Source organism: Odontesthes bonariensis, chromosome 4 (assembly GCF_027942865.1).
Source record: "Odontesthes bonariensis isolate fOdoBon6 chromosome 4, fOdoBon6.hap1, whole genome shotgun sequence".
Lineage (NCBI taxonomy): Eukaryota > Metazoa > Chordata > Actinopteri > Atheriniformes > Atherinopsidae > Odontesthes > Odontesthes bonariensis.
The window spans coordinates 11,106,110-11,127,675 of record NC_134509.1 but is presented as its reverse complement, the minus strand read 5'-3'; the positions used below and the strand labels follow the sequence as shown (position 1 = coordinate 11,127,675).

The following is a 21,566-nucleotide window of genomic DNA, read 5'->3' as shown; positions in this document are numbered from 1 at the left end:
CATTTAGGCCCAAGAAGCACTGCTGCATGTTCACCTTATGCAGGATATTCTCTCAACCTGCGACCTTTGCTAAACAAAACACAACTTATCTGGCTCAAAGTTTTAGAAGAAAAAAGGGAACAAGAGGAGAGGATAAATAAACAATAGAGGAAAAATGCTGAGGAAAGAGGTAAGAATACAACAGGTCAAAGAAGAAAAGGCTTTGTTCGATTTATGCTGCTGCTTTACCGATTTCATCTGTTCGGTTTGGTAAGATAGAAACAACACTTAGCGCGAACTCACTCATAATGCAGCCTATGATCACCTCTGCTTGGTAAATCTGAACCGAATGGAGCTTATAAAATGCTGCCCCATTGTGTGCTTGCAGAATGGAAAGCTGATGTTCCATAAACAGAGGAGTTACTTATAACACAACAGCATCATTGTCTAGAGTGCCGTATTGGCTCTCATTTTCACACACATATAAATTTGTCTCCCTAAACTACCTCTGCTGCTTGCTCGAAGGAGCAGTGTTTAGGATGTGGTACCATCTAGTGTTGAAGTTGAAGACTGCAGCCGACGTAATATCCCTTCCATGATGCTCACTTTCCAAGCGTGTAGGAAATTAGGCTGTTTTTTCCCCCGAAGACTATTGTTATTTGTTCAATCAAGCAACGGCGACCTATGATTTTGTTCATACAAAATGCAGGGTCATTAGAGCAATTGCATGTCATGCATTATTAGTCTCGGTGACTCCGATATGGTGATGATGGTGTTGCAAAAAGAGTATATTCTAGCCCTAAATATGGTGGTTTTGAAACCGTAACCATGTAATTTTGACTATTAATCTCAGGCAAGTGATCTTATTGCTGAAACCCAACTTAACCTGTCAAACCAACGACTTCTCAGTGCTTACATGGCCTACCAATGTATACACATGTGTTGTTTTTTTAACTCGTTAGAATTAAATGTAATTCATGTAAATGAATTAAATCTTGTCAGTATCAGGGCAAAGTCAATTCAGCACGACCAAGAGACACCAGATAAATACCAGCCACTGCCATTGGTTGATGTTATCCTATTTGTCAATTGATGGATTGTAGTTATCACGCTAAAAATCGTCAGTACTGATGTTTCGTCAGTACAATACCGATGGAGCTGTGCATCCCCGGTCGTAACGTTGAGGTTTTTTAAACCCCAAACTAGTAGTCTTGATTTCAAACACGTAATGTTATTGCCTAAACCCAGCCAGGTAATAACACAATTCTTTAAGTAAGGTGTTGTTATATATAGATATGTATATCCATATGTATACAGTGTCTTATTTTGGGGGTTGTATTCCATGGCTGAAAGCACTGAGTGCAACATCTAACTGCACCCCCTTCCTTGTAAAAGGAAAAAAAACAAAAAAAAAACTGAGAATGATGTTTGCTTCAATGTAGAAATGTGTCACATTTCCCTCCTGCTGCATGTAGGAGCAGTTTTTCAGAGGACGCGTATATGGGTTGTTAGAACACAAAATCAGTGTGGTTGTTCTGATTGGAGGATTTGTTGAGTAGCAACTCAACACAAAAGGGACTCTTTGGAGCTAAATATTGGTTTATCTGCTTTTGGCAACTGTGGTAACATGATGGTGCTGCTTGGCAGACTAATTGAAAGAGTGGACTATAGATATAATTGGCTCACATTAAATGTATCAAACATATTTCTTATTGTCACATGATTATACACACACAAAAAAAAAAAAAATAATAATAAAAAAAAATCAGTTATAAACATTGGGATGTCTGCCAATAAATCCAACATGCTGGAGCTTTAAGGGCACAAGAGCAATGCCCCCACCCCTCAGACGCCGTGCCCCTACCTTTCACAACGAACAGGGGGGGAGTGGAAAAGCCCTGCCTGTGCAAAATTAGCCTGGCATCATGAAGATGAAGAAAGAACTTTTTAAACCTAATGAAGCCCCTCCCTTTCTGCTGCCTTTAAAAAAACCTGTAACACCATCTTAATCATCTAAAGAGGAAGATCCCAATTATCTATAGTGGTCCTTACTCAACCAATACCTCTCTGCTGGTGCCAAAATTCTCTTCCTTCCCAAACCCATCACTCCAGATTTGACAAGGAACAAATCCCACTCTTCCCATCTATTCTATTGTCTCATGATGACTGAAGAAACGCCAGGGTGAGAAAGTTGATACATTTAAGTTATTGGGGTGATCAGACTTGCTAATGAAACAGTGATCCTTTATGCAAACTACAATTCTAGCACAGGGGACGGCATCTTTTTGTCACACAAAATATCTGTTTTTTTTTTTACTTCTGTGATGGACTGGAGACCTGTCCAGGGTGCACCCAATCTCTCACCAAATGACGGCTGGGATAGGCTCCAGCCCCCTCCCCCGCAACCCTGAAATGGACTAAGTGGGTATAGAAAATGCATGGATGGATGTTTTTTTTTAACTTCTGTCCTTGTGTTACTGACACAAACTACAGTTGTTGGTCCTTTTACATCTAATGAGCAGCAAACAAGACATTTTTTCCTAAAACGGTGGAAACTATGTTTCAAGAGAAGCACACTATTAAGGGGCTGTAAATGAATAAACTACCTTATATATATTCCCAAAGGATGTAACATGCAACATATTGAGTTTTACCCTTAATAAGCTATGTGGAGCAATGTCACTGGGAGCTTACAAGATCAAGGTTTTTATTCATAAACCTAATTAATCAGTGGTGGGTGGTGCCTGCCGTTGCAGGCTTATGTTATTCGGCATTTGTACTGTGGTAAAAAGCCGTAACTCCAATTAGGAGAGATGATCTATTTGCCATAATGAGAATTGATGGCTTTTCTTCTGCATCACCAAGCATTTTTTCATCTTTCTCTCAGTCTTTCCAATCGAAGGCCCCAGTCTCTCTTACTCCTTCACACAGCCACAGTTCAGAGCTTTAAATGGAAAATTACTAAATGAAACACCGTGTGATTAATGGAGTTCATTTCCAGCAGATTTGACTTCATGGTGACAGACTATTTTCACCACAAAAGCTTTCTGATCATCGTTATGGATGAATCTTTCTTTCTGTTCAAGAAAGGCTCACCTGGCGCACAAATGCATTAGTCGCCTTGTAAAACAATGAAGCTATGTATAAGAATAACCTTTTGACTTCCTGTTGGTGTCAGAGACTCCTAATCTTTAAACCCGAAGACAAACCCTCTCCATGAGGTTATGCAATGCCGTGCTAATGCTGTGTAAACATTGCTGCTGCTGTTTGCCACTGATTTAGCACATGTTAATATTACATGAGACAGAAGGGCCCTTTGATGATGTAAGTGAACATTCAAACTAGGGCTTTCCACCTCAGGGAAGCGGAGACGGGGCTGTGGAGCAGCTCCTTCGAGATTTGTTTCACTTCCGCATTTGCAATCCAGCTTGGGGAGAGTTGAGCTGTTCGTTTATTTTTTTATTTTTCGTCCGTTGCATTGAAGACGGCTGTTTTGAAAGCCAGCAAAGCAACAATAATTTATTACAGAGTTCCTGAACATTTCCATTTTCTAAATTCCTTAATTATCGACACTCAGATTTGTCACATGATTTTACATCTGAGGGCAAATATCTAGAAATTTATTTAAATGCTTTCCAAATCCAGTGCCATTGTATATAAAATATTATTGTTTCCAGGTCAGAAATATTTAAGCGAATGAATGCTTTCACTTCGCATTCTCATGAATGCACAGCAGGAAGTAACGCCTCGGGTTGTACGATCGACAGATTGTAGTACGTTGAGAAAATTAACCTATGTCTAAACAATTTTCCTCATGACGTTAACTTAATACTTTATAAACCCCTAAAAAATAAATAAATAAATAAATCAGTCACGAGACATTGTTTGGAAAAAAAAGTCATCGTTTTGTTGGCGGCAGAAATGACTTGCTGTGACATTCTTTGCTACAGAAGCCTCTGACCGGACATACTTCACCGTTTTGTGGAGGGTGTGCAGCATCGTCCAACTTGTTGAGCAGTTTTTGCAAACATTTGTCTTCTTATAATCAGCCACAGGGGGCTCTAGAGCAGTCCCCAGCATAGAGCCAGCCTTCTTTATCAGCTGGTTTGGCTTCCTTGAGTCACTGGCTCTGATGCTGCTTCTCCAACAGAAGGCTGCAGAGCAGAATGCCCTCTCTACTTCAGATTAATGGAAGATGAGAAACATCTTGGCGCATACACTGAAGGACCTAAGCTTCCCCAAGAAGTACAGGTCCTTCTTTTAGACCCCCTCATGACCTTTTCAGTCTAGTTGTTGTCTAGGTGAGCACCCATGTATGTGTCGTCCTCCACCTCTTCTCCGAAGATAGAAATGGTGTTGGGTTTATTCCTCCTAAAACCCACAATAATCTCCTTTCTCTTGTTTAAATATAAGATCAGGTTACCGTTCCCAATTGGTCTTTAGTCACAGAGGGCAGATGGTAGAGATTTTCCTTTTAATGTACTAGGAGTGCAGGATGTCTTTCCGCTGCAGTGGAACTTTCTCTTGACCAAGCTTGAAGAGGTACTGTAGAATAGCTATTCAAGGGCTGGAGGAGGAGGCAATGGTGGTCTCAATGCATTCTGATGTGAGGGGAGGCATGCATGGTCTGAGGTCTGCGTTGCTGGAGGCAGGGGAGGAGCATGCTGAGTGTTGATCTGAACTGAAAAACATGCTCAGCTCATTCAGCTTCCATCTTATAGCCTGTGATCTTTTTCACCCCTCACCACAAATACCAGGTTGTTCTCCTGCAGTTTGTTTTTCAGAACATCTCTTTTTCACTTTTTTTTTTAACTCCCTGCCTCCCTTCCTTAAGACCCTCTTCTTCAAGTTATACATCTTTTTCAGGCCACTGGTGATCATCACTGGCGAAAGACTTCACTGTTTTAGTGGGAAAAATAGTCTCTCGGCACACTATATCATCTTCATGTGGCTGAGAGGGCGCTTTCAAGTCTGTGACCTTACTAACTAAGACCATCTCCACAAATTCTTTTCGATCACAGGCCATCACTGAATGATAGGTGTGTAGGTAGAGGCGAGGAATACCAGGTTGTAACACGATTTTCCTAATGGAGGACAGGCTGAATGCATCTTTTGTATTTGCATGGAATAAATCCAAATTTTAATTTTCTCTGCTTTCTCTGCACTTGAACAGATGAGTCAAATGAATTGTGCATCTAAAACCAAGAATGCATGTACAACAGGATGATGGAGGACGTGATTACAGTAGTAGCTATTTTACACTGGGACTTAAATCTATTCAACATTGTGTAGACTAAAATGTAGGTTGCGAGCAACAAGGCTAATTTCAAGGCCAAGCTAGGACTACCGATTTGAAAGACTGAAATAACCTTGAAACACAGCATAATATCGGATAATCAAACCTGGGTAAACAAGGCTTACCCTGAGGGTCCAAAGTCTAAGAAGTAAATTAAAGTGCCATAAGTTTAGATGAATGATATAGCCTTTCCACAACCATCTAAATGCAGTCCCATTTGTATGTCTAATATGAGTTTTTGCTTTACTCAGCAAACCAGCTGTTTGGTGTAGTTGTACAGAATAATGGGGATGCATTTGCTTTGCTTGCTCTATTGCTCAGGTGCACTCAAAGGGAGCAATGTGTTCATTTGTGGTTATTTTCTTCCCCAGATGCAATTTTGAGTAAAAGCTAAAAGATGAGAATAAGTGCTGGAAATGTTAGTCAGTGGAAACTGTTTCCCCTCAAATTCAACTGGAGTCCTTCTTAATTCAGAAACTGAAAGTCACATTAAGTCCTGTTCAATAATGTCAGAGAGAGCAGTCTTGGCTGTGGCTCGCAGGTAGAGGCGAAGTCTGTTTTTCTTTCCTCTGCTTCACTTTCTTTATTGAACCCATTTCCCCGGGTATATCAGGCGCCAGTGTGTGTCTTCTGGGAGGCGTCTCCGATCACTGCTGCACCAACCTTCCCACAGCCACAACTGGACTGTTCTCTGAAGTTGCAGATGGGAAAGCATTTTTTTTGTTCGTGGTTCATCACTCTCTCAGGTCTTTCTTTCTTTTGTCTCTCTAATACTTCGACCTAGACACCACGTTTTAGAGAAAAGTTGTGAGGGCAGTATACGCACATAATAATACATAAAACCTCTGCTTGCACACACTCCCGACACGAAACCATCAGAAGAGCAGTGTAAGGACGAGCAGGTGTGAGAATGAGGAGATCAGTTTCAGGAGAGAGAACAGACTCTTGATGAGCCATTAACCTGCTGTCGGTAAGGTAAAATGGCTGTGGGACGTGGTTTAATTTACCCTTTTATAAAGAGGTCATTGAATTGATGAGCCACAGGAAAAGAGTTTCACCCCTGGTTTGGTGTATTAGCAATGCTTATGGTGAACAGGTTGAATGAGGAATTGGAAGAGTGGTCGATATCCCCAATCGATCGGAGGATAGCTGCTACATTTGCAGCCGAATCGGTAAAACTAATAATATAGATTCGTTCTACCTTTTTCGAGGGGAATGCTCCAATTTGAAAAGAAGCCATTTGAAATCTCTTCTGAAACACTCATTTGTTTTTTAGCAAAAGATGGAATCGAGAATGGAGGTTTATTTGGTAAGGTGGGTTGAATGATTTCCATTTTGCGCGACATTTTCTTTTGTCAGCGGGTGCTCTCATTCATCTGTCTTCAGGCTGGGCTTTCGGAGCACTGAGTTTAAGATCTCTCTTTAAAAATATCCATGAGCAGGTACAAAGAGTCAATTTTCACTTTGAAATAAGCTGCCAGAAAGTCCTATGTGGTCTCCTCACCATCCATTACAGTGGCTCTATGGATGATGAAATTTAATAGACAAAAGATGACTACCGAGGTCTCTCCATAAATGAAAAAGTGATGAGAAAAATTGAAAATCATCATCTTCTGTGTATCCAGGTCTTCGGTGATAATACAGGTTGCCTGCTGCCCTCCTTACCGAGAAAAGACGTTCACTCTAAGCAGACATTGGTGTCCTCCAGGAAAACGGATAAAAAGATTGTCGACATTTACAATTGATTCACTAAAACCTCTTAACTGTTGATGCTCTGGACTTCCCCCTTTGCGTGTGTATATCGATTTATTCTATTTTAACTATCTTCCGATCACGTCAGAGTTTGAAGTCCGACTTTCTCCGACAACAGCTAATCTCACAAAAAGAAAACCTATACACTCCTTTGTGCCACGTTCTCATCCAACGAGAGATGGGGTATCTTCACAAAGCTATATGTTCAGTACATCACTGCGTCATCACAGCTGCAAAAAGAAGTCGCCATTAAAATATAATGAGGTCAACGGTTTATTTTGTTCTGGCATGTTTTCATCTTGACAACCTACATTATTCCCCAAGACCTTCAGTTGTGAAATATTGTATGCTTAAGAAGCTGAAAGTGTCTGCTTGCTTCTGTGAGAAGGATAAAGTGCTTTAATGCATTCCATATCCCTGAGAATAAAATGAAGACAGACATTAATTGAAATTTCATAGCATGCAAGAACAAAAGGCTTTGGCCTGCAGTAATAACTCCAGTGGCACCATGATTCACATTCACCTACACTGGAGAGTGGGTATTTAATGCTACCTTTCTATAGGAGCAGAAAATAGAACTGGCCATGTGAGGAAGGGCCCATATGCAGGGGTTATCACTCTTAATACCTTTGATTTACAGGTTCTATTAGATGAGTTCAGTGGTGAGGGTGACAATGAATTGTTAACCTGCTCAAAGTAAATACGTTTCAAAGACGCAATAACTGACTGAGGTGCGAGTTTACCTTGTGTATGAACAAGAAAACGGATTCCTCTCCCATGCATCGCTCTCTAAACATGTACTTTTGCACACATTTCCCACGCTACACCAACGCACAACTACAAACTGACTTGTGTAGATGTAGGTAGTTGTCTGCCTCACTGAGTGATCTGCTGTAGAAACCATAAACACCAGTGCACATCCAATGTGATTTTATGAAATGGTCGGGAACATAAAAGTAAAGTTCATCGAGTCTTCAACAGATAATTTTCTTACTAGATTTTTAAAATATATTTTGGTTGCATAGCACATGCCAAGAAATGACTTTCGACATTAATGAGACGAGCTGTATTGACGTGTCTCTACGGCAGAGATGTAAAATGAGACATTTCTGGATGCCGTGTGCTTTGAAACACTGCATTGTTCAGATCCTGAAAAAACAAAAAAGAAATACACAAAAAATGATGGATGAATCAGAGGCAAAAATGCATTATGGGACATCTAAAGTGATATGACTAAGCCCCGGTGGGCATATGACTAAATCACAGATTTATGCTGAGCTATATATCACATTACCCAAGGAGGTCTTCTTGTTCAAAGCAATTGGTGCGGTGCAATGCCAAGTCTTATTCCACTTTTGCCTTCTGTTTTGTCACACTTAATCTCATGTAATCCACTTAATGTTATAAGTGAAATACATGAGAGAAACGCCACCACTTCTCGTCACATAGCACCTTTATAGAAGCTAACCGAACTCTTAGTGGGGGTGCAGATGTTGTCTCGGAGAAAAGCTAATCTTTATGGCAATTTGCTCGGGCAAGGTTTGGTAAATGTGTCACACAAACATAGCCATCATCTCACACTTTCCGAGAAAGATAACAGAGCCGCGAGTTGACTCCCTGCAGCCCGAAAGAGACGGCTTGGGGCAGTCTGTTGTGAATACATGCTTAATGCCAGTATAATTTCCATTTGTTTCCACTCCTTTCCCATTTTAGGGACTGCAGAGATGTTACACAAAGACTATAAATGTCAGCCTGACAATAAAAGATTGATTGATTACACCCCAGGTCATGGTGGCAATTCTTCAAAGGGCTGATGACAAAACCCCTCTCAGACATGTGGAGTATGTCATAGGGAAATTAATGAAAAAGGAAAAGAGTATAGAATAGAATTAAAAAAAATGATAAATTACAAAGAAAAAACAATATCAAATTGAATATGAAGAATATAGTGTATCCTTGTTGGCCTGGCATTTTAGTAAGTAGGTATGTATAAGACAGTTATGTGACATTTTTGGCGATCTGTACCCAAGATGTCTGGTCATTTTTACAATGAATGTCATGAAATGGCAGAGGGACATATATCCCATCAGCAGCTACTGAAACTGCCCAGGTTAACGGTGTCTTCCCGCCTTCTAGCAACAGTTCTGAATGCATCCTGATATGCAATTTAAAAAGAGAAAAGATACAGGCACAACAGGCACATGCTTGCTTGAATACTGGCATTTTCCTTTTAGCAGTCAAGGTGAGAAGACTGTAAGCTCTATTTGAGAAAATATAATGCTCAATTGACAGTCGTTTGTCTTTTTTAGTACTTCCCTATTGTATTCATTCATCAGTGAGTTTTATTATTGCATTTTGTATGTGAATAAAACGTTGAACGGAGGCAATCTGGAATTACAAGAGCTTTGGTCTGGAGTTGTTCGGGGAAGACTCATAAATGACAGAACAGGGACACAGTTTATGGAAATGATTAGGTTTGAGAACACCCCGTGTTCTAATGTTGATGATCTGTTGAACTCTTACACATCAAGTCTCTTAAATGTTTTGGATACCATTGCTCCAGTCAAAGTTAGAATGGTTAAAAGTAGGCAAAGGGCGCCATGGAGGAAAGAAGAGTCGGTCAGGGCACAGAAAAGGGAGCGCCGGAGAGCCGCACGGAAATGGCGCAAGTCAAAGCTCCAGGTTCATTATGAGACTTACAAAGAAAAGCTATGTGTGTTAAACCAGACTTTGTGTAGAACAAGGGAGAGTTATTTTTCTGAAATCATCAAAAACTGCAGTAACAACTCTCGTGTCCTGTTTGCTACAGTAAACAGATTAACAAACCCTCCAGTTTCACTGCCTTTAGAACTCATTTCTACATCCAAGTGTAATGAATTTGCAATATTCTTTAATGACAAAGTTCAAGGCATTAAAAATGCAATAATTTCCACAACACAAATAACTACTCTGCAGCCAGCTAGACACCTAGAGCTGACACATTTCACACCTGTTACTGACAAAACAGTCGAAGAGATCATCTGCAGTCTGAGTTCATCAACGTGCTGTCTTGATGAGTTGCCCACTAGATTCCTAAAGTCTGTGCTGAGCAGTTTGTTACCACAACTCGCTCATCTAGTCAACATCTCACTCCAGACTGGAACATTTCCAAAGGCCTTAAAAACCGCTGTCATTAAGCCCCTTCTAAAGAAGAGCAATCTTGATGCCACAGTCCTGAACAACTACCGGCCCATATCAAACCTGCCATTCTTAGGCAAAGTCCTAGAAAAAGTTGTATACCAACAGCTTAGTGACTTTCTCCTGTCTAACAATGCTTTTGATACTTTCCAATCAGGCTTTAGGCCCCACCACAGCACTGAGACAGCTCTGATCAAGGTGACAAATGACATCCGCCTAAACACAGATACAAGTAAAGTCACAGTCTTAGTTCTGTTGGACCTGAGTGCTGCCTTTGACACAGTTGACCATGCGATCTTATTACAGAGATTAGAAGACTGGGTGGGAATCTCTGGTCGTGCTTTAAACTGGTTCAAGTCCTATCTGGAGTACAGGAAATATTTTGTTGAAATTGGTAACTGTGTCTCAGACCAAATGGCTATGACCTGTGGGGTTCCCCAGGGGTCAATCCTGAGACCCGTATTGTTCAATCTGTACATGCTTCCATTAGGCCAGCTAATACGCAGCTATAATGTGTCCTACCACAACTATGCAGATGACACTCAGATCTACGTGTCACTGACGGCAGGAGAACACGAGCCTGAAGATACATTGTGTCACTGCATCGAACAGATCAGTGTGTGGATGCAAAACAATTTTCTCCAGCTAAACTCAAACAAAACTGAAATCATTGTCTGTGGCCCACAGAAACAAAGAGAAAGTGTTCTCAGTCACCTTGAGACTCTCTCTCTAAAACCTAATTATCAAGTTAGAAATCTCGGGGTAATATTGGACTCAGACCTGAACTTTAACAGCCACATTAAATCTGTAACATCAGCAGCTTTTTACCATCTAAAAAACATTGCCAGAATCAAAGGAATAGTCTCTAAACCAGACTTAGAAAGACTGATCCATGCGTTTGTCTCCAGCAGGTTAGACTACTGTAACGGCCTGCTCACTGGGCTCTCTAAACGGGCTGTAAGACAGCTGCAGTACATCCAGAACGCTGCTGCTCGAGTCCTGACTAGAACTAGGAAATACGACCATATTATTCCAGTGCTCAGGTCTCTGCACTGGTTTCCTGTTGCTCAGAGAATAGACTTTAAAACAGCTCTGCTTGTGTACAAGTCTCTTCATGGTCAAGCGCCAAAGTACATCTCTGACATGTTAGAGCCATATGAACCAACTCGGGCTCTGAGAACCTCAGGGAGGGGTCTCCTGCTGGTGCCCAGAGTCAGGACTAAACAAGGTGAGGCTGCGTTTCAGTTTTATGCTCCTAAAATCTGGAACAGTCTTCCAGAAGATGCGAGACAGGCCTCAACTCTGACAATGTTTAAATCCAGACTGAAAACAGTTTTATTTAGCTGTGCATATGACACCTGAAAGTATTTTATCTGCACTCTTCACTTTTAAATTAATTAATTAATTATTATTTTTAATGTTTTTTTTTAATTTTTTTCAATTTTCAATTTTAATTTTTTTAATGATGTTATTACCTTATTGTGATTTTATGTAGCTGTAAAGCACTTTGAATTATCTTGTGTACGAATTGTGCTTTATAAATAAAATTGCCTTGCCTTTGTGAACATGTTCTTGACTAAGTTATGCTGCATAGTGATTAAGTAATTAATTTATCTAATTCATCAGATATGATCCATCCATATGAATTAGTATATCTATCCTTAGTGTAACCTAAATTAAACTTAAAAAAGGTACAGTCATAGATTAACCAATGGCACCAATGTTTTTTCCCCACAAAGAAAATGTAGCTTTTTCTTTTACACCCCATTTCTGTTAAAAAAAATAAAATAATCCTTTGTTTTTGTTTTCCCCCCCCATACAGTTATGCCATTTCACAATCCTGTCTCTGAATTCTAATGGGCATCAATGACTCGGCACTTTCTGTCTAAATAAGGCCTGTAATAACAAATACAGTTAATGGACACCTCAGATGTGTCCATTATGTATCTTTGATGGAGAGAAAAGTGCTAAGAGGCCAAATAAACTGGATGCAGGGAGAGGAAAAAACAAAACAAAGACTCAAAGGCGCTGTGTGAAGTCCTCTTATCTCAGTTATCTTAGTAGCAACGCCACATGCATGAAAGGGAAGAAAAACAAATCCAAACAAAAAGTATTTTTCCAATAAAAAAACAGGTTAAACCTCCCATTAAACATCCTTTCCCTTTTTTGTTCGAGTAAAGAGATGTTTTCCTCCTTTTTCTTCCATTGTGAATAACTGTAACTCTGCAAGAACCTGGGTGCATTCAGATTTACTCACAGTCATTGTCAGAGGAAAGAAGAACAATTCCATTCTGTACCTTACCAACGTCTTAAAATCATATATACATAACCGAGAAAGAGCTTTGGACTGACCCGGGCCATTATCTGTGTTGTGTGCCAGTATCAGTATTAAAAAAAATGTACGGTCGACAACTGAACTGAAAAAACTGCCAAGCCTCGGTGAACAGGTTTAAACTCGCTCGCGTAACTTTGCCAAATGTGAGAATGATTTGTGTTGCGAGCTCCACTTAAAATAACTCATAAAGAGAAATACCCGAGATGGATGATGCGGGGTGTTGAATATCATTTCATGAGCTTCTGTGGCTTTATCTTACCAAGGCAGATTTTCAGTGAGGCTGATAACTTTGACTGAAAGGGAGGATTATTGTTGGCCTAAAGGTTCAGGTCATCACAAATACATCTGTTCAAACAGTGATCCATGCACTTCCCGGGTGACTGTCCAGCAAAGAGCTCAAAGCAGTGACCCCTAGGATAATATTAGCTGCTGCAGTTTGTCTCATGTTCCTGAGTCCCGAAGGCCGGTTCAGTATTGCCTACATTCCACTTCATATTGATTATGCATAATCACACTTTCCCTTTGATTCTGCTCATGTCAAATGTATAGTGAGTGTAAGTTGTGAACTAAAAGCAGGAAAAGCTAATGATCTGTTGACAATAAAGTGAACTGCTAAACAATACGACAACAGATACAGCAATTTACGCATTCCAGAAATGAGGCGGTCGTAAAACTGCTGCGCCAAATGGGTGCATATATAAGCTAGTGTGTAATTTCAGCATCATCAACAGGGATTTCAGTGGTCAACAAGGAGCCGGCGAGAGAAATAGACGGGTGTGGTGAGCAATCTATACAAGATTCACAAATGAAACGATCAGAACAATATGAGACAATGCAGAGTTAAGCTGGGAAAAAAAGCAATGACAGGAGCCGAAAAACCTCGAATACAGACGCACCGAACTTCTAAGCAGTTCTGTTTGGGGTTTTAAAATGAATGCTGAGACGTTTTAGAGGTAAGGCAGAAGTAGAAGTGTCCTTCATGATACCAAAGTTTTACAAGACATCGACTCAAACATGGAGTCAAGGTCAGAGAGAGAGAAATCTCATTCTGGTATTAGAATAGTGATGGAGCGTAACATCCTTTAGATGTCCAAGAATCGCTGGCACGAATACATTCTCATTGCAGTGGCAATAAAAAGGAACCTTGGTAACTTTAAAATATTGGATATTCATCCCTTTCACATTGGTGTGCAGTAATTTAATTATGAGCTCGATTTCCAGTGCCATTGAAAGTGACAGGCGCTGTAAAATGAAGTAAAATGAAGAGTGGTAATTATATATCTGCAAAATAGATGGCAGTAAACAGGGATCAGACCCCGTAGATAAATAAAAAGAATAGAGATACAGAATGAAGTTAGCACAGTCCCCTTAGAGCAAAAAAAGTTTTGAGTGTGAATGTGTTGGATGGCTGGGGCTTTGAAATATCACTCATCCAATGTCAGCTGGGATAGATTCCCCTCCCTGTTAGCCGCTGGGGGTTAAAGCGGTCGAAGCAAATTGTTAGACGTTAGAGGAATACGTGGCTGCTTGAGAAAAATTAAGAGAGCGCGGGCATTTTTTTTTAATGCACCAGCCAAAGTAAGAACAATCCCTCAGCATAAGTATGACATGTAAACGGTGGCCTAACAGCAGCAGATAAACAATAAAGACACAAAGCTGACGTGACGCAGGGATTATTCAACGGCATTGTACAGACTTTCCTTTAGTTTAGCTGGTCTCTGGATGAACACCAAATTGTGCTGGATGACAATTGAAAAGATTCACCTCTTGTTAGAACCATTACTCCACTAATCCTGGCCTACAGCAAAACGCCCCAGTCTCCCAGTTCTTACAAACTTTTCAAATGGATAATTACACTTATGAGCACAATCTCTCTTCTTGTAGCTTATGTTTACTTCCTTTCGGTGAGTAAATTCCCTCACTTAATATCAAAACATTAGTATTTTTATTTTTTTACAATGTGTGTAGTCTACACATGAAAGGCTAGAGAGGAATTTACAATCGGCACATGAAGCGTTTGCCTGGCAAGATTAATAATATGACAATTTAATTAAGGAGTGAAAGACACTCTTTTGCTGACTGCGGCAGGTCAGTTTCATTAACTTTCACGGATCCATTACATGACACTTTAAACCAATCATATACCCAGCTTAATAATTATTGGTTTCCTGTTACTGGTCAATTTCATGTAATGAACATTAAGTGATTAAGGGAGCCGGCAAGGTGAACTTCGCTCTAAAGAGACGTGAGATGAGAGCGGCAGTGGGGAAAAGAGTGATTGTAAACCGTGGTGAAACTGAAACCCAACAGGCCTGATGACGGGGAGCTTTTTTTTTTGTTTTTTATATCATGGCCAAACTCCAAGCCAAAGGCTCCCTGACATCAGAAGCATGACAGCAATCATGATCACGCTGTTAATTACTCTAAAATACCAAAAAGCCTGTGACAGCGGCCGTTATGATGTCTGTATCTGTGACGGCACAAAATATGGTGATGACATGATGACAGTGATATTACCAGGTATGAATCCTTGTCAAATGCATACGACTTTACATAGGATCTCCTCACAACTTGCACTATCTATCTGTACTTGTGGTGAGATGTTTGCGATCTTTGTGTTGATCTGGGACAATGACAGATGTGCGTTTCTTCTCAGTCAAATTAAACATACAGTTCCAGCTTCGTGAAACTGTGATGCACGGTACTTTTCAGAGGTCTTGATCCAACCCCAACATCTTCGTACATTGCCACGAGGCAGAGATTTATTGAAGTGTATGTAAACATAACTAGAAATATAGTAATTAAGGCAAAAAAAAAAAAAAACAGTTTGTAGAATTCTAATGAAAGTCAGTATTGGGTAGTAGCGACCGCATACTTTGACACTACCAGCTCTCTTAGACAGGCTTTGTTGTTAGTAGTCCTCAGGAAAGGTTCTCCAGCCTTCTTGAAGGACATCCCAAAGCTCTTCTTTGGATGTTGGCTGCCTTTTGTTCCGTTCTCTCTCAAGATGATCCCACACTGCTTCAGCAATGTTGAGGTCTGGGCTGTGGGGAGGATTCATCCCTCCATAAGACCTGTAGCCACTGATTTTCAGTCCTGCTCTTGTGTCATCCTGACATATCTCAGCCTTTTCCCTTCCATAAGAATTGCTTCTTGACAGCTACCCTTCCATGAAGAACATGTCTGATGATGCTTTGGCCAACAGTAAATGATTTGACGGAAGGTTCAGATGAATCTCTCAGTTCCTGTGTGAGGTTTCCCTGGAGTATTGTCTTATAGCTTCAGGAACCCACTCTGAGTTACTGTTCATCTGCTGTAAATATAGTTTTTATGTCTGCCATTACTTCTTTTGTCCTCCACTTGTCTAGTTTCCCCAGTTTGTAAGGACACACTGCACATCATGCTGATATATGTCTACATCGTGTTTCTAGCTAATAGCTCTTCAGGAATCATGTTGTTGGGGCAAAGATGCTATTTCAGGTCTGTCAGGATGTGCTATATTAGGCGTTTTTCACAATTGCAACAAAACAAAAATGTTTGTATTATGTAAAAATAATTGTGAATCCTTGTGACAGGCTTCTGGTGCCTGAAGATAACATTTACAAATTGGTTATTTCCCAAGTTGTCGGTCATGTGTAGACTAAACGGTGGTTCATCCCTTTAGATGGGGGAATCTGTATGCTTGGATGATTCAGTGTCAGTGTTAAGTAGCTTGATGAAAATAGTCAGGTACAGTGACTGGACTCTAAATAAGGACCTTCAGAAAACCTGATGAACTATTCCTCAAGGGGACTTCGAGGGAGACATATTATTCCCCTTTTCCACAAGCTTACACAAATTCCTGAGGTCTTGATGAAATGTTTGTGACATGCTTTGGTCAAAACAACACAAAAGGCCGTACATCGGCTCCCTTTTCTCCCATTGATTAACATCTCTATTCAAACGGATCGCTTTAGGGCGTGGAGTGACCCATTCAAATTCCCTCCGACCTTCTCTTTCTCAGGGTCTGCCCCTGATCTGTGGTACTGAATAACTCCTGGAGCATGTTATTACAGTATTAGAGGGCATACCGTAAATAGCCTGAGCGCTCAGACCACGCACGGAACTTATATTTAAATACTTGACTGGCCATTTTATTCTCAATAATTTACATTTCACTTGTCTAATAACTTGCATTGCGATTCCTCAATCAAGCCGAGGCTTCACTGTGGTTCTGTTCCTCTGTTTTGTTAAAGTTTTGAGAACACCTGCCACCAGTAATGTACTGATGATGCATTCAAAGACGAATTTGAATGTACAACATTGACCAAAGTACCGGTAGTTCAGTATTGGCTCAAAGAGTTTTAAGTTTCCATTTTCATGGTGCAACAAATGCAGCATCATCTGAAGTTAAAGCAAGGGACAGATCGACGGGAGAGGGAGAGGGAGAGGGAGAGGGAACAGACTGGATAACCTTGCAGGTTGTGCTATTGAGTGTTTGAGTTAATAGCGACTTGACATCCAAAATATAAACACTTAAAATTTATTTTTTAAGAGACTGCAAAAAGTAAAAGCACAATATATAATAAGGCAAATATAACGTTAAACATAAAGAAATGATAGATGGCTTGTGACATTTTTACATTGCTGTACATAATACTATTGTGAAACTTAAATTTGGAGTGAGTGCTTAATTTTCATTTCTTTCTCTGCAGCACTGACTTTGCATATCTAAAAATAGTAATTGTCATCGAAGAAAAAAAAAAAAGCGTCAGTGTTATGACGCCTCATTGTAGAAGCTACATCAATAAAATCACTTGAAAACAATTTACTTCCTAATTTATTACTGCCAAGGTCATGTTCGATCAATAATGTCACCGACAAAAACACCCTGGAACCGCAGGTCTACGAGGTATCAATATCTGTAGATAACTGCAGCAGAAGAACTTCACCTGAAATCCGTACTGACAAAGGGTGTAATTATTGCATAAAAACTACATTTCAGGTCCATTTGTGCTCGGTCAGTTATAGTATGATGAATCCACGTTCGAATGACAAGATCAAGGTTTTTTTTTCCCCACCTAAATCGCCCTGGATCCATCAGGGTGTCGAGTAGCATGTCAGACTGCCTTTCTACATTTTAGTTCTTTCCATCCAACTAAAAAACACATGACCTCACTCAGACCTAGATAAAAAAAAAAGTAGTCTGACATAATATATGCCCAAAAATGAAATTATTGACCTTCAAACTTACGAAATTGGTTCTTGTTCTGCTTTGGTGGGGATAAACACTCAAGAGCTGACCAGTTCTCACTTGAGGGCTCCATTTTTAGCAATCCTGTCATGATGGCTGTGGAATTTAAAAAGTGCTTTGCTCTTGTCTTAAAAAATAAAACCCATTTATAGTCGCATGACATTGATGATGTGTCAATATGACATTACTAGCAGCCAACCTGAATGTAAAAGGCGAGTCAGAGAAGCATAAAGGGACCATGAAGAGAGACTATAAGGGAGAGAGATCCGTCAATTAAAGAATCCTGAATAGAAATCAATAAGATAGCTCCATAATGCTAAAAATAGAGTTTGCAGGCTGCAAGTTCATCCCTTCCCTAAAGAAGCACCGTCTCCTGCCAGTTTGGGAGACATTTCGGGCCGATCATGTTGCACGGTGCAATTTTCAGGTTGAGGTTCGCGATGGTGTCAACTCTATCGTGGCCGTTATCCGACAGATGTCAAACGGAGAGCAGTACAGCATTATTTATCAGCATTACAAAATAACTGCAAGGGTGCATTTCCACGATGAATGCAGAAAGTCTGCAATTGCAGCCGGCATATGGTCACAAACATGACTTTAAAGCGATACAATGTAACTTCTCAAAAAGCCCACTATGGAGCTCCCCCTACAGGCTTGGAGGTAATGTACGGTTACACTGTCGTAAATACAACACCCTTTTGCTTTCACGTTTCACGTTTGTTGACGAACCGGCGAGGAGTCAGAAGGTGCAAGCTATGTCGACCGAGAAGGTAAGAGTAATCAAATGTACCTGGGAGCGTGAGAGGGGTCTATTTGTTTTTGCGGTAGGTGTGCCAGAAAGCAAGTGGAAGTACTTCCGCTCAGCTCCCGGGCCACTACCGGGCCGCTACCGTGCCGCTCCAGCAAAGTTACATAGCGCAGTTTTTCCAATTCAGACCCCCGAAGGGCATAGGAGACAGGCCTATCGTAATATTAAAACTCATTCTAGCCGCACAATTTTTTTCAAGCTGTTATTTTAAGGTAGAAATGTTACATAGTATTGGTTTAACTTTGGAAATGGTGCTTTGTGGTAGTAAGAAACTACCGCATCTACTCACAAGAGCTGCCATGGAGATAACACTGTGCTCAAAACATGAATTCAACTGTGTGTGTCATCTAAGCCCCTTTCACACTGACGAATAACCCGCGTTTAATCCGTGAATTTAGCGTGTCCGCTGTTGCGTTCACACTGCCGACCCGGGCAGCCGCGTCAACTCGACTTTCGACCCGCGTCAGACCCTAGTCTTTTTGCCGAGCCGAGTTTGGTGTGAACGCAATCGACGCGGGTCGGACGTGGGCGTGGCGTGACGTGAGGAGTTTAAAAGACAGAATGGACAGCCGATTCAGAACAACAGCGACAGGTGAGGACAAGTTTTACTCTGTTTTACATCAAGTTCGAGACATCTTTTAATATGGCCAACTGGGGAGACAAGGAGGCCCGCGAGCTCCTCAGCCTCCGAGCAGAGGACGTTATTTACCGCCACATTTCGGGGACTATAGTGCTCTTGTATTCTCCGCATATGTTCTTCGGCGGCATCCCACGTTGTAACCATCCACACCCCGTAAAATAACATCTCCATGAACTGCATATACAATTGCAAAAACGAGTCCTCAAGGTGTATTTAACCCTACCTCGAATGGCTCGCATGGCTTGTGCCTATGTCATTGTACACGCCCAGCATTTTATGTGTTTCGTGTGACGCTTTGCCACTAGGCAACGCCCCCTGAACTCGGCTTCAGGCGACACAGGTCACTAACACGCCAAGCGTTCACATTGCTTGAAGCGGGTCGAAGGTGCAATTTGGACCCGCTAAGGAAGCAGGTCGCAGTGTGAAAGGGGCTCTAGATTACACAAGAAAAAAAAAAAAAAACTAAAAATTTCAAGTAACCAGGTCAAAAGGGGGAGCGCGGGCGAAGGTGCCACACATTCTGGTGCAGATGCGGATCTGCACCAATCATTAGAAATTAGAGATAAAGCACTGGACTTTTTAATTTGAGTAGTTTTTATTTAATCACCCCCATGTCCTTGGCATATAAAATTCTCTTGTTCAAAAAACAACATAAAATGTTCCCCTTTGTCCTTCAGGAGAGGAACAGAATATCTTAAATGTCCTTTGGGCCAAACAAAGCTTCAACATTACTGGATGCAAAGGACTGATTCAGAGCGTAGCATTAGTCTCATCAGCAAACAGCTAGGGGAGACCGAAAGGGCACACCAATCACTCACTCTTCTCAGCTGATGTCAAAGGGAGCGAGAGTGCCGTTTTAAGTGACAGTATGTTAAGAAGGGCCAACATGAAGTATTCTAAAGGCTCCTTTCAAATGACCATGAGAACAAAAGCATTAGCTTTTAAGTTATTCTTGCAGCAGAATTCTGTGATGTTGGTTTTTGACCACCGTGCACCTGCTTGTTCTGAAGTTGTCATTAATATGTCGGAATGGAGCTCACGTATTTGTCTTTATGCCTCAATACAGTTTCAGTGTTTTCCACAAATCAAGCCAAAGAGACAACAAAACATATACTCAGACACATAGAGCGTGAAAAAAGTTGGCATCGTTTGTGCCTCTCGAAGTGAGCTGGAGCAATGGTGAGCAGTTGCATGTCCGCACTTAAATATTCATGCAGCTCCCATAAAAGGCTTTAGTCATTGGAAACATCGAACGAATGAATAAATAAATGTGTGGAAAAAATCTGTTGATGTATTTACATAAAAATAGTTAGTTCCTGGAGACCCACACACACACACACACACACACACACACACACACAGACAAAACACATCATCAGCAGGTCAAAGATGTAACTACTACTCTACTAAGCCACACATTCATTATGTTGCTCCTAAAAATGAAAAGAAACAATAGTCAATAATGGTTGAGGCTTCAAGTTATAGCTCGCAGTCTTATCGTGTCCACAACTGCTGTTCCTGCAATTCAGAGGAAGAAAATGTTTGGAAGCGAGAAGTATCTGGATTCTTGTAGGACACTGTAAATGATTCATTAACACTGCCCCATTGTTCGGGAGGAAAGCTGTTTGTATAGCTTCTGACCAGTGAAGGCAAGCATGAGTAGACAAGATCTGTACAGAGTGTGTAGTTGGAAATGGTGCAGACATTGACTTCTGCATTACAGTGTAATGTCATGTGTGATCATTAACCCTGGGGTAAGCTGCATCATCTCTAATCAATACATAAAAATAATACTAAATAATGCACTATTCCTGTTAAATATAGATATGTTTTGATTAAATTTCTTGTTAGGATTAAAAAAAAAAAAAAAAAAAAAAAAAAAACACATTTGCATCTCACTAATATCTCTATATTTGTGTCCCGATGAAATAGCACAGAGAAAGCAGTGGGAGGAAAATGCATAACTGACCTCCACCAGCTTGTTGGCATGTTCACGGAACACCTGGGCATACTCCTTGACCTCCTTCTCATTTCCACTCTTAGCTGCTTCAATGAGCACCAGGAGAGGGACGTTGGTCTCCAGGAACGAGTCGGAGATGTGGTCCATCACCGCCTTCCTCAGCTACAACACAGAGGGAGAGACACAACGAGGAGGTCACAATATTAATAATATTGAGGATGACTTCACTGTATAACATTTGGCAATGATAACATTTCACTTAGTGCTGTGATGAATATGGTGTAGTACAGTGGCAGCTGGCAGTCTGTCAAACAGGGGAGGCTGGTAAATTACAATATGTCCAGATTACAAAGAAAAAGCGAGAAAAATTATTCAATTTTGACACA

The 21,566-nt window shown here is 40.8% G+C and overlaps 1 protein-coding gene across 2 annotated transcripts in view; it reads right to left on the bottom strand.

The window, feature by feature from the left end:
- Positions 1–21,566, bottom strand: part of ctnna2 (catenin (cadherin-associated protein), alpha 2) — a 303,521-nt gene that overhangs the window by 58,878 nt on the left and 223,077 nt on the right. For both annotated transcript variants that reach the window (XM_075462955.1, XM_075462956.1), the window contains one exon: positions 21,190–21,342. In XM_075462955.1, coding sequence (XP_075319070.1) covers positions 21,190–21,342 — 153 coding nt within the window. The remainder of the gene's footprint in view (positions 1–21,189; positions 21,343–21,566) is intronic.